This window comes from Myotis myotis, unplaced genomic scaffold (assembly GCF_014108235.1).
Source record: "Myotis myotis isolate mMyoMyo1 unplaced genomic scaffold, mMyoMyo1.p scaffold_m19_p_25, whole genome shotgun sequence".
NCBI lineage: Eukaryota > Metazoa > Chordata > Mammalia > Chiroptera > Vespertilionidae > Myotis > Myotis myotis.
In genome coordinates this window covers 3189614-3206563 of record NW_023416330.1, presented here as the reverse complement: position 1 = coordinate 3206563, position 16950 = coordinate 3189614, and the positions used below count along the sequence as shown (strand labels likewise).

Below are 16950 nucleotides of genomic sequence, written 5' to 3'. Positions count from 1 at the left end.
ACAAGGAGCAAGACTACATCCTGGACCCAGGTCTCCCACAGCTGAGGCAATGGCATGACCACTGAGAATACCAATCCCTGAAGCCGAAGGCACTGTGCCTACCTAAGAATCAATTTGAATCGGAACAAGAAGCATCCTTCCTACCCACTCTACAGTGGAACTCTCACACATCACTGGTGGGAGCACAAAACAGTACAGTGCACGAGGAAACATGTTGGTGTTTTCCTTTAAAATGATCTCTCTCCCAGGCATTTACCCAAATGAAATAAAAACCCTATGTTCACATCAAAACCTAGAAGAGACTATTTACACCAATTTTATTCATAATTGCCAACAAAAGGAAACTGCCCAAATACTCTTTACTAAGAAATCCATAAAAAACTGTGGTAGGCAACTCCATAAAACAGAGCCCTACTCAGCAATAAAAACAACTACAACTTATGTAACCTCACAGATAAACTGGAACTGTTCTGTTTTTTGTTTGTTTTGTTTTTTGTTGTTGTTGTTTTATTGATTTCAGAGAGGAAGGGAGAGGGAAGAGAGAGATAGAAACATTAATGATGTGAGAGAATCACTGATCGGCTGCTTCCTGCACACTCCTCCCTGGGGTTGAGCCCACAACCCAGGCATGTGCCCTTGATCGGAATCGAACCCGGGACCCTTCAGTCCACAGGCCAATGCTCTATCCACTGAGCCAAACCAGCTAGGGCTGGAACTGTTCTTTACCTTCTGGTGGCAGGCGTTATAGAACTGTACATATCTGAAGTAACTAGAAAATTAAATGCCACAGATTGCAGAGATATGAAAATATGATGACTTTTTAAAAAAATCAATCAAAACTGTAAGTTTCAAATTCTTTCAAAATTAAATTCAATAAAGAATTATTTAGTCTGAGCCTTAAGTTAAGGGACACCATCTTAAAAGCAAAATATAATGTATAATCAATAGGAAAAAAAGTATCAATCCAATAGAATGCAGAAAAAAGCCCTGCCTTCGTTTAATTAACTCACCTCTAATACCTTGGCAGGGCCAGACCAAATGATTTCCCAGGCCTCATATGGCTCTTGGGCCAGACGTTACCCACCTCTGCGCTAGAGTATCGCTTGGTTCTACACCTGAGCGCACAGACACCCCTCCCCCCAACTACACAGCGAGGAAGCAGCCTGAAATGTAAAGCTACTAAATAATAAAATTCCATCCAGGTTCACATCCTAAGCTGTGCTCTCCTGTTGCTCATCTCCAACCAGCTGCATTCATCCTCTAACCTGATTTTGGCTTCCACACCAACTGAGACCAGGGAGCTCGCTGACTCTTCAGACACAGAGCGCTGCGGGGCCGGGGCCAGGCGCTTGCTACCATCCGCCTCCACCTCAGCATCCTCTTCTGCAGACTGTTCTTTGATTTCTGCTGCATAGTGAAGAAGAAAATAGAGAGTCATTTTTGTATTTACATTCATCTTCGGTGAATTTACCTATAAGCACATGTTATAAAGAAAAAAGGATAATACAATGACAATACTTCACTAACAGAGAAAAAGTTTATGTACATGATTAATGGCATGGCTTATATATTTATTCTCTACTGCAAAATGATAATCAAATAATGTAAAACAAGCCATACTTTTTCCTTGTCCTCAAATTACAATTCACTCTAAGAAGTTTTCTCCTAGTAGCAACTGTTATAAATCTGATGTTCAGGATTACAGCAGTTCGTCTACAGAACAAATGTATTTCAAAGTAACTCATTAAAAAAATACTTTCTTTGCAATTCATAAATTGAGCTTATGGTCAATTTGAAACAATCATTATGCCCTCTAATAATCAGCCACTCTAAAAGCTAAATAATTGAAAAAAAACACACCTTCACTCTATTGCCTTTTCAGCTACCCTCAAGACTCCACCCCAAGCACCTCACATGTACGTACTTTCTAAGGAGGCAACGTAACTGCTGCAAGGATTTTCTAACACAATCACCCTTCATATCATTCTTCTCTGCAAACAGAATTCTTGGCTTAGACCTCTAATTTCACTCAGATCTCTCTGCACCCCTACACACATACACACACTCCTCACAGTCCCTCAAGCTCCTCCTCTCTGCCTGTCCTCCTTTCACCACCAAACTTTATGAAACAGGCCTCTGGAGTGACTGCACCCATGCTCCGCACCACAGCAACCGGCCTCTCCACCACCCAGGGCAGCAGAACCAACAATCGGAAATTCACCTGACACCAACGACTGCCTCCTCCTCAGCGAGATGCTCTTCTGCCTTTGTAAGCACCGGGACAACAGATTACCATAGGCTCTGGTGTCATAAAGAACTGGTCCCAGGCCTGGCCAGCGTGGCTCAGTGGTTGAGCATAGACTTAGGAATCAGAAGGTCACGGTTTGATTCCCAGTCAGAGCACATGCCTGGGTTGCCGGCTCGGTCCCCAGTGTGGTGTGTACAGGAGGCAGCTGATCAATAATTCTTTCTTACCATTGATGTTTCTATCTCTCTCTCTCCCCCTCCTTTCCTCTCTCTGAAGTCAATAAAAACATTTAGAAAGAAATGATCTGGTCCCAGGTACCAGCTCTACCAACTACTAACTATAGGTACAGTCATCTGTCTCAGCCTCGATCTACTTGCCCATAAGTTAGAAGATGCTAACAAAGAGGAACTGGTCTAACATCTGTCCCTGCAGCTGGTTTCTCTCAGACCTCAAAATGTGGGTACAGCCCTCTCTGCATGTGCTCTTCTGTGAGGCACTTCATTACTATCCAGGCCTCAACAGTCTCCTCTGGACTTAACGATTCCTAAATCAACATCTCTGACCGTTTCCTCTCCTGAGTTCCGGATCCAATTTCCACTGCACACGAGACACACCCAGCAGCTGGAATACTGACCCTCACACCACATTTGAGCTCTAATTTCTGGGTTAGCACTTCAATCTGAGTCCCCTACCTTTGGGACCATCAGAGTCCTCTAGGTTAAAAATGAATGTTAGGGAAATATTTTGACAAATGAATAATTTGGAGAACTACTAATTGTTTTGTTAGAAAAAGGACAAATAATTATAAATCCTGTCAAATAATAAAATTAATGATAAGATGAGGCATCAAACAGATGGCTTTGTTTTTCCTATTTAAAAGAACATGTTTCTTTTTAAAATTGAAAGAGAAAAGTCAGTCATAAATTACATTTTTGTGGAGCCTATCAATCATGGCACCTACCCTGCCTACCCCAGCCACAAAATGGATGTAAAGTACCTAAAACCAAATCTACCAACATAAAGTGCACTCCATCAAAAGTTATAAAAAGATCTCTAAATTTTACTGTATTAAAATTTTTAATTTATATACAACAAAGCCCTCCCATGGACAAAATGAAAAATATGCACAGATTGGAAGAAAATAAATGTAATCTGTATCCCCTAAACGGTATTTAAATCCAGAGTAAGTAAGGTATTCCACAGATGAATAAGGCACATAACCAATAGAAAAATGGACAAAGGCCGTAGCCGGTTTGGCTCAGTGGATAGAGCGTCGGCCTGTGGACTGAAGGGTCCCGGGCTCAATTCCGGGCAAGGGCATGTACCTTGGTTGCGGGCACATCCCCAGTGGGGGGGTGCAGGAGGCAGCTGATCGATATTTCTCTCTCATCGATGTTTCTGGCTCTCTATCCCTCTCCTTTCCTCTCTGTGAAAAATCAATAAAATATATTTAAAAAAGAAAAATGGACAAAGGACAAAACCCATACTTCATTCCCATACACTATATTTCCGAAGGGTTTTTTTGTTTTTTAATAATATTTTTTATTGATTTCAGAGAGGGAGAGAGAGAGATAGAAACATCAAAGATGAGAATCACTTAATGAGCCGGCCCCTGCACATCCCCCACTGTGGATCCAGCCAGCAACCTGGGCATGCGCCCCGAAGACCAAGAGTCAAACTGTGACCTCTGGGTTCATAGGTCGATGCTCAACCACTGAGCAACACCAGCCGGTCTCCCAATGTTTTTTTGCAGCCAAGCTTGACAAGTTCTCACCATCAGAAAATGACCAGAAGTGACCATGCAGCTTCTACCTCCCCTGAAAGGGCTAATCGTTCCCCCCTTTCCCATGCACTATAACATGGACATATCAGCCACCTCGGTGTCGCACCCAAGGTGAGAGCAACGTACCACGGGAAGACAGAGACACAAGATGGAAGGAACCTGGGACCACAGACTACCAGAGGGAGCAAAGATGCCCCATCAGTCGGGACCTCTCGTCTCAGAAATATTACACAAGAGAAAGTTGTTTTGTTTAAGCCATTGGGGTGTCTGTCACAGCAGTTTAACCCATGTCCTAACTAACACAGAAACTGGTATCAGGAGTGGGGAAATGCCACAACAAAAACTTCAAATAGGTGGTTTGGTGACCAGGCAATGAGAACAGTGACACTGGAGTTTAGAAATCAAATGACTCTTCTTATGCTGTATCAAAATATGTGACAGATCTCTCACCTGCAATGACATGGAAAGTAGACCGGGTATCTACAGAGCCTGCAGATTTAGGGAAAAGCATCTAGAAAGAGCCAGGATTTGTATTGCCGGCCCTCAGTCCTTTTACAACCAAAGATACAAAGCAATACAGATCTGCTAGAGAGTCTCTCTGTCCATTACATATAAAGTCTCAAACAATGACCACATGTAAAATCCCCATATGGGAGCATTTCACTTCTACTCAGAGATGCCCAGAGCATGCGTGGGATACACTTTTCTGGCACCATTTCTATTACTAGATAAGGAGAAAGAGTCACAGTTCAGAGAAGAGATGAGAAATATAAACGAGGAAGAAGAAGAAGACTGCCTCAGAAGCTTGTAGGATTGACCCCAAGGGACCAGGGTCACAGGCCATTACCGTTCTAAGAGCAGCTCCGTTTAGCTCCAGGGGTCCATCCTGTTCTCTCTCTTCCCTCTGCCCATGACCCTAACCCGCATACACTAAAGAAACAGCAAGGACTGTGAGTTTGGTTTTACTTTTGGTTTGGTCCTTTGTCTTTAAGGAGTAAGGAAGACTCTTATACCTACTTCTTAGAGAGCTGTTCCAGGCACAAAATAGAAAAAGAAAAAGGTACCAATAAAGAACCAATCTTTTTTAACTGTTGCTCTTCATCTAGTGGAATAAGTTGGGTCTTACTGTCCATCAGCATCAAGGCAGGACAACTACATACGTGTTTGTGTCCCTCTCTTCTCCTGGCCTGAGTCTTCAGAAGATGTCAGAGTGTGTCAGCAAGATGTGGAACACAGTGCTCTGAATGAAAGGACTATCAACCAGTGGCAACGCAAGAAACGGTTCTGACTCCGGTTGCCAGTTATCAGTTTATTATTGAAAATGCACTCTTGAATACCATCCTGGGCTGGTGCCTAAAGCAAGGCACTACACCCCTGGGGTGCCTGGAGGGGGTGATTTTATCCTCAGCCCCTACCAGTGCTTAATCTGGAACCACTAGATGGCACATGTGGTTCAGCTACACTAAAGAACCCATCAGAGAGGGGGTTCCTAAGAGAAGTTGACAGCCAGTGCCTGTCACTCAAAAGACACTGCTTTGTGCTGGGCAATTCTTTGGGGAAACAAATGTAAATGGGATATGATGGTAAACCTGATCTAAAGTCTGCCATTCCACCTCTGACAACTGTTACTTAATCCAAAATAGTTGGTTTTATGACAAAAATATAATTTAAATGAATAGCAAAGGCTATTTGTTGGGGTAGTTAAAATCAAAGTCTTGGAATTGAATGGTCCAGAATTTGCATCCTAGCTGAGTCATTTGCTAGCAATGTGACATTGGTAAGTTACTTAACCGCATCTCAAGTTCAGTGTGCTAATCATTTAAAAGGCAGCTAACTACTCATCTGGTGTGGCTCAGTGGTTGAACATCAACCTATGAACCAAGAGGTCGTGGTTTGATTCCCAGTCAGGGCACATGCCCTGGTTGCAGGCTCAATCCCCAGGGGGGGGGTTGCAGGAGGCAGCTGATCAATGAGTGTCATCATTGATGTTTCTATCTCTCTCTTCCTCTCCCTTCCTCTCTAAAATCAATAAAAATATATTTTAAAAAATAAAATAAAAGGTAGCTAATTAATACCCTCTAGTATAAAACTGTCTTTAGGATCAGAAAAGATAATACATGCAAAGACCTACTCCCCTGCCTGAAGTACACAGTAAGTGTGGGTATGTGATTGCTATTCCAATTATCCACATTCACACACGCTATTCTAACTATGTATTAACTTTCCCATCTAGTTGGACAATACCCCCCAGACATCGAACACATGACGTCAGATCCCACATTATGAAACTGTGTTGTGAGAATAGGAATGAAAACTTATTCAGCACCTCCTGGCCTCGTGCTAGGGAGTTAATAAATCACTTCTTTAGAACGATTTTTCACCAAACAAAATAACTATTGACATACATTCTATTCAAATGGTAGCCAGTACAAAAACAGAATCGGGATCCTTACCTGTAAGGAGTCTAGTCAGGAGACAGCAAATGGTAATGCCAAGACACAGTAATTGTCGAGGTGGAAGTATGAGGTGTAATGAGGTAAGGGAAGAGATGAGGAGTGCAGCTGAGAAAGGAATGAGAAGCCCAGCTAAGAGTTCTCTCACTCCACCCACCCTTTTAAATAATAATATCTGACATAATATCCTTATTTAAAAGATAAAAAAACTAAAGTTTGAAAGAAGAATAAGAAGCTCAGATCACTGGGTAACAGCAAGCAAAGCTGAGAGTCAAAGCCAGAGGGCGCTCTTTCCATCAGCACACAAGACAACAGGGTACTGAGGCACCTGGCACAGCAGCTGGCTGGAGTGCAGGAGCTCTACGGCTAGATTCATGATAAAGCGAAATGTTCACTTTCTACTAAGGCTGTGTGACTGAGGAACATTTGTTGAATATGAGATGATATCTGAAAATACAGAGTTTTTCTCTATTTTTTAAGCACTACTGAATAAGATTGTAGAGAAAACACCTCACAGCCAAGTCCACAGAAATAAAACATTTTGATTTGGGACAATGATGAAATTATTTCCCTTAAAGGTTAATTTATTTGAAAGGGCTATATGTTTCCTATGAATATATTCAGCACACTCGCCAACATGACAGCATGACAGACTACAAGATGTCAAAAATAGCCCAGCGCCCTATTATGGCTTCCCTCATTAGCACACAGTACATGCCCTCAAAGCACCATATCTTTTAATGAATTTCTAAAATGCATTTAATCAAGTGTTCTTAGATCTTGGAGAGAGAAATTGCATCTTTATCTTTACTAACCTTTGAGATTTGGAGTTCTAAACAGCCGTTTCATTATGAATGTGCACACAAGCAGAGCTGGTATAGCCATAACTGTGTCTCGACACTAGCAGGAAGCAGGTAATTCCTTATCACATTCAGTGTTTGCAGATATCTTAAAATATAATATACCCTCATCTCTACTTCTAAATTACAGTTTTGTTAAATTAGATTTTATAATTTATGGGCAATTAAAAAATCACATTACAAAATTACAAATTTGGTTTTTACTATTTTGATCTTATCTCTATATATAAAAGCCTAAGCGACCGTTACAACCAGTCACTATGACACACACTGACCATCAGGGGGCAGACACTCAATGCAGGAGCTGCCCCTGGTGGTCAGTGCGCTCCCACAGCCAACTTCCCATGGCCAGCCAACCTCCTGCGGTCCCTCCCCCTGGCCAACCCCAATCACCGGCCAGGCCGAGGGACCCCACCAGTGCACGAATTCGTGTACTGGGCCTCTAGTTAAATATAATTATCTTTGCAGTCTTATATATTTTATCCATTTTAAAACACAGCGTGGAAAAGAGCCTTCCAAAGGGGTTAATGGCACAGAAAGCATCCAATTCATAGGAGACAGCACTTGCACTGGACTGCGCTCTATGAAAACAGGCACCAAATCTGTTTTCAAACCAGAGTCTATCACAAAACCTGGATGACATTCAATACTTGTTAAACTCATTATATACCATGTAATACAAACCATGCAGATAAATATTATACACATATAAAGACTTACAAAAAGCACAGAGAAAGATACAAAAAATATTTTAAATTGGCTAGTATTTACTAATTACATTAGTCAACACTAGCAAGTTTTTCTAGTAATCCAAACAATATGCTGGCTTCTATTAAGTAGAATAAAAATTATTTTTCTCTCCTAACTCCCTTTACTTCCACAGAATGACAATACTTTTCATGCTTCTTTTCTACTAAGACTACAGAAGAAAATACGTCTAAGAAATTGTGTAAGTGTGTTCTTTCCTTCTTTTGAATAGCAGTGGCCAAAAAAAAGTTGGCGTTTCAACAGTTCCACTTTCTGGATGTGTTTATATCTTACTGAATCTAGCATATCTGCTGCAATCAAAATGTTAGCACTACTGCAGAAACAGAAAAAGAATTAGCACTACCATAGAAACAGAAAAATGAAAAGACAAAAAAGCAAATATTTCATTTATCCTACCCTTTATTCACTAAACTACGTAAAATATTGATGCTGATTATTAGTATAAAGTAGCCACTTATTTTCACAGAGCACTGAAAGACTTTTAAATGTAGCAACTAAAAATCTATATATATAAAAGCCTAAGCAACCGTTCGACCATTCAACCAGTAGCTATGATGCACACTGACCACCAGGGGGCAGACGCTCAATGCACAGGCATGGAAACATGGAACAGACTGATGAATCTCAGAGGGAAGGAAGGGGGTAAAGAGGAAGGAAGGAAGAGATTAACCAAAGGTCTTATATGCATATATACTAGCGGCCCAGAGCACGGATTCATGCACCGGTGGGGTCCCTTGGCCTGGCCTGTGGGGATCGGGCCGAAACGGGCAATCCAACATCCCCCAAGGGGTCCCAGATTGCGAGAGGACATAGACCAGGCTGAGGGACCCCCAGGGCCGCTAGTTAATACATAAAAATGTGGCCCCGTTGGTGTGGGTCAGTGGTTGAACGTCAATCCATGAACCAGGAGGTCAGCCAATTCGATTCTCTGTCAAGGCACATGTCTGGGTTGTAGGCTCAATTCCCAGTAGGGGGCTTGCAGGAGGGAGCCAATCGCTGTTTCTCTCTTTCCATCCTTTTCCCTTCCTATCTCTCTAAAATCAATAAAAACATTTGAAAAAATAAATGAATGAATGAAAATGTGACCCTAACTGGTCTGGGCCTGCGGACTGAAGGGTCCCAGGTTCGAGTCCAGTCTAGAGCATGTACCTTGATTGTGGGTACATTCCCAGTGGGGAGCAGGAGGCAGCTGACCGATGTTTCTCTCTCATCGATGTTTCTAATTCTCTATCCCTCTCCCTTCCTCTCTGTAAAAAATCAATAAAATAATTTTTAAAAATGTGAAAGATTGGTTTTCTCTAAGATGTAAAACTTTTTTGGGGGGGCACTTTTTTTTCCTTTTTTTTTTAGTCCTCACCCGAGGAAATGCTTTGTAATGGCTTTTAGAGACACAGGAAGGGAGAGGGGAAAAGGGAGAGGGATAAGGGGGGGGAGGGAGGGAGGGGCAGACAAACATTGATGCAAGAGTAAAACATCAATTGATTGCCTCCTGCACTTGCCCTGACCAGGGATGGAGACAACACTTAACCAACTGAGCCACATGGGCCCGGGGTAGATCTTAACACTTATAGCCACTTATTCTCTTTATTAGAGGCCCGGTGCATGAAAGTCATGCACTGGGGGGGGGGGGGGGGGCCGGCGCCTCAGCCCAGCCTGCACCCTCTTGCAGCCCGGGACCCCTCAGGGGATGTCCTGCTAGCTTAGGCCCAATTCCCCCAGAGATCTGGCCTAAGCAGGCAGTCAGACATCCCTCTCGCTAGAAGGCCTAGGACAGTGGTCGGCAAACTCATTAGTCAACAGAGCCAAATATCAATAGTACAACGATTGAAATTTCTTTTGAGAGCCAAATTTTTTAAACTTAAACTATATAGGTAGGTACATTGTTATTAACTTAATTAGGGTACTCCTAAGGCTTAGGAAGAGCCACACTCAAGGGGCCAAAGAGCCACATGTGGCTTGCAAGCCGCAGTTTGCCAACCACAGGCCTAGGATAATCTGTCTAGGATACAGGACAGAGGTCCAAAAAGAATTAAAAAATTACAAAAAGAGGATAAATGGCAACAAACACAGTGATACAGTATGATGAGCATTTAATTAGAGAGAAGAATGGTACAAAAGCAGTATGAGAATATATAATAGCTGAGAATGTCCAAAAACAAATGAAGACTTCAAGAAACCTCAAATACCAAAATGAAAAAAGTATACCAAACCAACACAATATAAAAAAACTATAAATTAATAACAAAAACAAAAAAGAAAATCTGCACAAATACTTAGAAATTTTAAAGACTCTCTCAAGCCCTGACAAATCAAAGGGGAGATCAGAGCTACAAGTGAAAACCACTCAGAAAATAAAGCTAATAAGAGTAATATCCAAACTGAAAGGAAAACACCGTAAGTCATATTAAGAGAAAAAACTCACCAGCCTTAAGCAACTTAATTTTTTCGTTAGTAATTAAAGAAAATGAATGAACCAAACATTACTCCATAAGCTGAAAAGGACATCCACAAAAATTTCTACAGCTCACATGATACAAACAGTGAGTTTAGCAAGATTGCAGAGTACAAGGCAAACATACAAAAATAAATCATAGCTTTATAATTGGAAAGCAGTTTTTAAAAGTGTATTATTTCTGCCCTAGCCGGTTTGGCTCAGTGGATAGAGCGTCAGCCTGTGGACTGAAGGTTTGATTCCAGTCAAGGGAACATACCCATGTTGTGGGCTCAATCAATGATCAGGAGGCAACTGATCAATGATTCTCTCTCATCATTGATGTTTCTCTCTCTCTCTCCCTCTCCATTCCTCTCTGAAATCAATAAAAATATATATTTTTTTTAAAGTGTATCATTTCTGCCTGGCCAGTGTGGCTCAATGGTATTAACCCATGAACCAAGAGGTCATGATTCGATTCCTGGTCATGGCATATGCCCAGGTTGTAGGCTTAATCCCCCGTAAGAAGCATGCAGGAGGCAGCCAATCGATGATTCTCTCTCATCATTGATGTTTCTGTCTCTTTCTCCCTCTCCCTTCCCTTCCTCTCTGAAATTAAAAAAAGTATTTTTTAAGACCAATGAGCTTCTAGCCAGATTAACTAAGAAAAAAAGAGGATACAAATTATTAACATCGAAAATTAAAGAGGGTACATCACTACAGACCCCATGGACATTAGAATAATAATAAAGAAATACTATGAACAATTCTATGCCTATAATTTGAAAACCTAGATGAAAAGGACCAATTACTTGTAATTGTAATTGTAAGACATAATTTGCCAATACTCATCACAAGAAAGACACACTCTGAATAGGATTATATCTGTTAAAGAAATTAAATCAATAATTAATATCTTCCAAAACAGAAAGTGCCAAGCTCAGATGGTTTCACTGGTGAATTCTACCGAACACTGAAGGAAGATTTTATACCAATTCTGTACAATGTCTTATGGAAGATAGAAGCAGAGGAACTACTTCCTAACTCATTCTATGAAGCCAGTATACCCTAATACCAAAAAGAAACAAAGATTTTACAAGAAAAAAACAAAAAAAAAAACTACATACCAATATCTCTCATGAACATAAATGCAAAAATCCTCAACAAAATATTAGCAAATCTAATTCAACAAAGTATAAAATGAATTATACACCATGACCAAGTGGGATTTGTCCCAAGTATGCAAGGCTGGTTCAATATTAGAAAATCAACTACTGTAATCCACTGCATTAATAGGCTGAAATGAAAAATCACAGCATCATATCAACAAATGCAGAAAAAACATTTGCTAAAATCTATTGATGATTCACACACACACACACACACACACACACACACACACCCCAGTAAACTAGGAATAAAGGGGAACTTCATCAACTTGATAAAGAATTACCACAAAAAAGAAACCTAGAGCCAACATTATATTTAATGGTGAGAAACTAGCAGCTTTCCTAGTAAGATCAGGAGGAAGGACGGATGATTCAACACCCCTTTTCAATAATGTACTGGAAGTTTTGGCTACTGCAATAAGACAGAAAGGGAAATAAAAGGCATACTGGCTGGGAAGAAGGAAATAAAGCTGTCTTTGTTTGCAGAACATTTCTGTAGGAAATCTGAAAGAATCAACAAAAAACCTCCTGGAACTAATAAGCTATTATAGAAAGGTTTCAGGATACAAAGGTTAATATACAAAAGTCAATCACTTTCTTATATACCAGCAATAAACAAGTGGAAACTGAAATTTAAAAAATATATACCATTAACAGTAGCACCTCCCCCTCAAAATGAAATACCATTCCACCTTCATGGACTGGAAGACTCAATATTGTCAGGATGTCAGTTCCTTCCTATTTAAACTATATATCAGTGCAATACTAATTAAAATCCCAGCAAGTTATTTTGTGGGTATCGACAAAGTGATTCTAAAGTTTATACAGAAACCCAGAATAGCCAACACAAGGTTGAGGAAGACCAAGGTGAGAGGACTGACACTACCTGATGCCAAAAGCTCTATGAAGCTACACAGTGGTACTGATGAGAATTAGACAAGCAGATCAATGGAACAACATGGACAGCCCAGAACCAGACCTACTAAATAAAGCTGACGGATCTCCGAGAAAGGAGCAAAGGCAACACAATGGAGAAAAGATGGTCTTTTCAACAAATAGTGCTGGACATCTATGCACACAAAAATGAATCTAGACACAGACCTCACCCTTCATAGAAATTAACTCAAAATGAATCAGAGACCCAACTATGAAAGGCAAACCTGTAAATCTCTTAGAAGATAACAAGGAGAAAATCTCTATGACCTTGGATATGGCAAGGAAATTTTAGATACAACACCAAAGGCATGATACTTAAAAGAAGTAACTGATAAATTAGACTTCATTAAAATTAAAAATTTCTGCTCTGTGAAATACAATGCCAAGGGAAATAGGAGAAAATATTTGCAAAAGACATATCTGATAAAAGACTGTTATGCAAAATATAAAAGAACTCTTAAAACTCCACAATAAGGAAAAAAAAAACTTGATTTAAAAATAGGCCAAAGACTTTTAAAGACACCTCACCAGAGAAGACATACAGGTGGCAAATAAGCATATGAAAATATGTCCTTTTCTTTACTATTCTCCTTGTCCTGTGTGTTCACTTAGAAAACTGGGTAAAGTCCACATTATATATGTTATCAGGGAAATGTAAATTAAAAAATAAGACACCACTACATACCTATTAGAATGGCCAAACCCAGAACACTGACAACCCCAAGTGCTGACGAGAATGTGGAACAACAGGAACTCTCCCTCACTGCTGGTGGGAATGCAACATGGTACGACCATTTGGAGACAGTTTGGTGGTTTTTTCAAAACTAAACACACTCTCACCATATGATCCAGCAATCGCGCTCCTTGGTATTTATCCAAAGGAGCTGAAAACTTATGTCCACAAAAAAACCTGCACACAAATGTTTATAGCAGCTTTAATTCATAACTGCCAGAACCTGGAAGCAACCAAGATGGCCTTCAGTAGGTGATGGATAAACAAACTGTTGTATATACATACAACAGAATATTATTCATCAATAAAAAGAAATAAGCTATCAAGCTATGAAAAGAACCTTAAATGCATATTACTAACTGAAAGGAGCCAATCTGAAAAGTCTATGGAGACAGTAAAAAGAACAGTGGCTGCCAGGGGTCAGAGGAGAGGAAGGGATAAAGTAGGCAGAACAGAGGACTTTTTTTTTAGTATATTTTTATTGATTTCAGAGAGGAAGGGAGAGGGAGCGAGAGATAGAAACAACAATGTTGAGAGAGAATCATTGATCAGCTGCCTCCTGCACACCCCCTACTGGGGATCGAGCCGGCAACCCAGGCATGTGCCCCTGACCATAACTGAACCGGGACCCTTCAGTCCACAGATTGATGCTCTATCCACTAAGCCAAACTGCCTAGGGCAGAACAGAGGACTTTAGGGCAGTAAAACTACCTGCAAGACACTATAATGATGGATACCTGTCACTGTATATTTGTGCAAATCCACAGAACGTACAACACCAAGAATGAACCGTAGAATAAACTATAGACTTAGGGTAATAATGATGTGTCAACAGAGGTTCAACTCTAACAAATGTAGTATGCTGGTGGGGGGTATTGATGATTGAGGAGGCTACGCATTGTGTAGAGGTAAGAGGTATATGAGAAATCTCTGCACCTTCCACTCAAGATTACTGTGAACCATTAACTGCTCTAAAAACTATAGTCTATTTAAAAAATTAAGCTAAGGTTAAATAAACAAAGTATCAATGTGAGCGGGTGTTCATAAGCATGTGTATACACTCACATCTACGTATTTACTAGTATATCACTAAAACAAAATAACTATTTCTCTACACAAAAAAACAACATGATATTCATCCTCAGAGCCTAGATTTTTGTATCTAATCCTATTCTCCCCACTAAAAAGAACTAGGAGTCTTGGTGTATAAAGAATGAGGGATGGGCCTGAAAAAATGTTGTTACCAAAGAGCAATGCTTGCACGTTTTGAGATGATATCAAAAAAGACTCAGAAGCCAATTGAAAAGAGACTCCCACTAGCTACACTCTGACAATTTGAATAAAATTATAATTAGCTAAATCATAATTAACCAATTATAACTAAAACAAGTTTATGAAGCCCTAATTACATAATGATTCTCAAAGAAAAGTGGAATTCCTATTCTTTTTTTTTTATATATATATTTTATTGATTTTTTTACAGAGAGAAAGGGAGAGAGATAGAGAGTTAGAAACATCGATGAGAGAGAAACATCGATCAGCTGCCTCCTGCACACCCCCCACCGGGGATGTGCCCGCAACCCAGGTACATGCCCTTGACCGGAATCGAACCTGGGACCTTTCAGTCCGCAGGCCGACGCTCTATCCACTGAGCCAAACCGGTTTTGGAGGAATTCCTATTCTTAAGTAACTAGCACTGCATCCAAGTTTTTGTATTCATAAAGAAAAGTACAGAGACTGGTAACAGCCACCACCTCCATTAGAAAGACTGGATTTTCTTACCAATGAAACATAACAAATTGATCCATGGGATGGATATCTTGCTACTTTCCCAATAACCACTAGTAAGACAGCATTCTCAACACTCACACCCCACACATCCCCTATAGAGTGCTCATTTTCATAAATACTCTTCTATTACTACAAATCATTAAAGTAATGTGTCAAGACATGGATTTTACAGGAATAAGAGGCCTTCCAATAAACCCAGGGCCTTGGGACATGCAGAGAAGTTCAAGCCTTGCAGCCAACTCGAGCATGCTTTCAAACTGACTGGAAATGTACGGACTCTTCCCTTTGCTTGGGTTTCTTTGCAGGTTGGTAGTTTTAACAATTGTTCTTTGTCCTTTTCTTTACTATTCTCCTTGTCCTGTGTGTTCACTAAAAGAACTGGGCACAGGCCAAGGACAAAGACAGAGTAAAAACTAATGCATTTGGCTTTATTTAACTTTAGTATAAAAGGCCAGGATGAGAAACAGATCATCCTGAGGCTGTTAAAATCTTTCACTAAACTGTATTTGCCTTGACATCCCATAGGAGATAGTGTGAGGAGATAAGTTTATTTGTGAGGCTTCAGGTAAGAAAAAAATTAGGTTCCGAAATATTAGTTTTGTGGTGATGTTCCAAGCACAGAAGACAGAAGTCAAATGCCTGAGAAAGGACTATGCTTGGTGCACTCTGAGAAAAGCAAGGAGAACAATGTGGGTGTGGCCCAGAGAGCAAGAGTGGAAGATGTGGTTGGACAGGCAGGTTAACAGAGCGTGAAGATCACGGTAGGGACTTTGGATTTTATTTTAAACTAGAGGCCCGGTGCACAAAAATTTGTGCACTGGGGGGAGGGGAGGGGGCGTAAGCCCGGCCTGTGCCCTCTCGCAGTCTGGGACCCCTCGGGAGATAACGACCTGCTGGCTTAGGCCTGCCCCCCGGGTGGCAGAGGGCAGGCCCAATGCCTAGGTGCAGCCCCTGGTTGGGCTCAGAGCAGGGCCGATTGGGGAGTTGGGGCGCTGCCCCGTCATGCACAGAGCAGGGCAGATCGGGAGGTTGCGATGCCACCCTCAGTCATGCTCAGGTTAGGGCCGATTGGGGGGTTGGGGCACCGCCCCGTCACTCACAGAGCAGGGCCAATCAGGGGGTTGGGGCGCTGCCCCGTGTCACTCACAGAGCAGGGCCCATCAGTGGGGTTGGGGCTCCGTACCCTGTCACGCACAGAGCAGGGTCGATCAGGGGGTTGGGGAGCTCCCCCCTGTCACGCACAGAGCAGGGCCCATCAGGGGGTTGGGGAGCTCCCCTGTCACTCACAGAGTAGGGCCGATAGGGGAGTTGGGGCACTGGCCCCTGTCACACACAGAGCAGGGCGGATCAGGGGGATGGGGCGCCACACCCTGTCACACTCAGGGCAGGGCCGATGAGGAGGTTATGGCTCCACCCCGTCACACACAGAGCAGGCCATGGGGGGGGGGGGGGCATCCTCTATCACCCACAGAGCAGGGCCAATCGGGGTTGGGGCACCGCACCCTGTCACACACAGAGCCGCAGGGCGATCAGGGGGTTGGGGAGCTCCCCTCTATCAGGCACAGAGCAGGGCTGATCAGGGGGTTGGGGCGCCTTCCCATCATGAACAGAGCAGGGCAGATAGGGAGGTTGTGGTCCCGCCCCCTGTCACACACAGAGCCACAGGGCGATCAGGGGGTTTGGGCGCTGCCCCATCACATTGATCCTGGTGCCAGGAGGCCTCGCGGCTCCGCTGATCCCGGTGCTGGGAGGCATATTACCCTTTTACTATATAGGAT

At 41.9% G+C, this 16950-nt stretch overlaps 1 protein-coding gene across 25 annotated transcripts in view; it reads right to left on the bottom strand.

Annotated features, from left to right (window-relative positions):
• Window positions 1–16950, bottom strand: part of KMT2C (lysine methyltransferase 2C) — a 262590-nt gene that overhangs the window by 161755 nt on the left and 83885 nt on the right. For all 25 annotated transcript variants that reach the window (XR_004975251.1, XR_004975250.1, XR_004975247.1 and 22 more), the window contains exon 3: window positions 1266–1407. Coding sequence is in view for 19 of the 25 variants with exons in the window: in XM_036356219.1 (XP_036212112.1) it covers window positions 1266–1407 (142 nt within the window). In the remaining 6 variants the exon portion in view is untranslated. The remainder of the gene's footprint in view (window positions 1–1265; window positions 1408–16950) is intronic.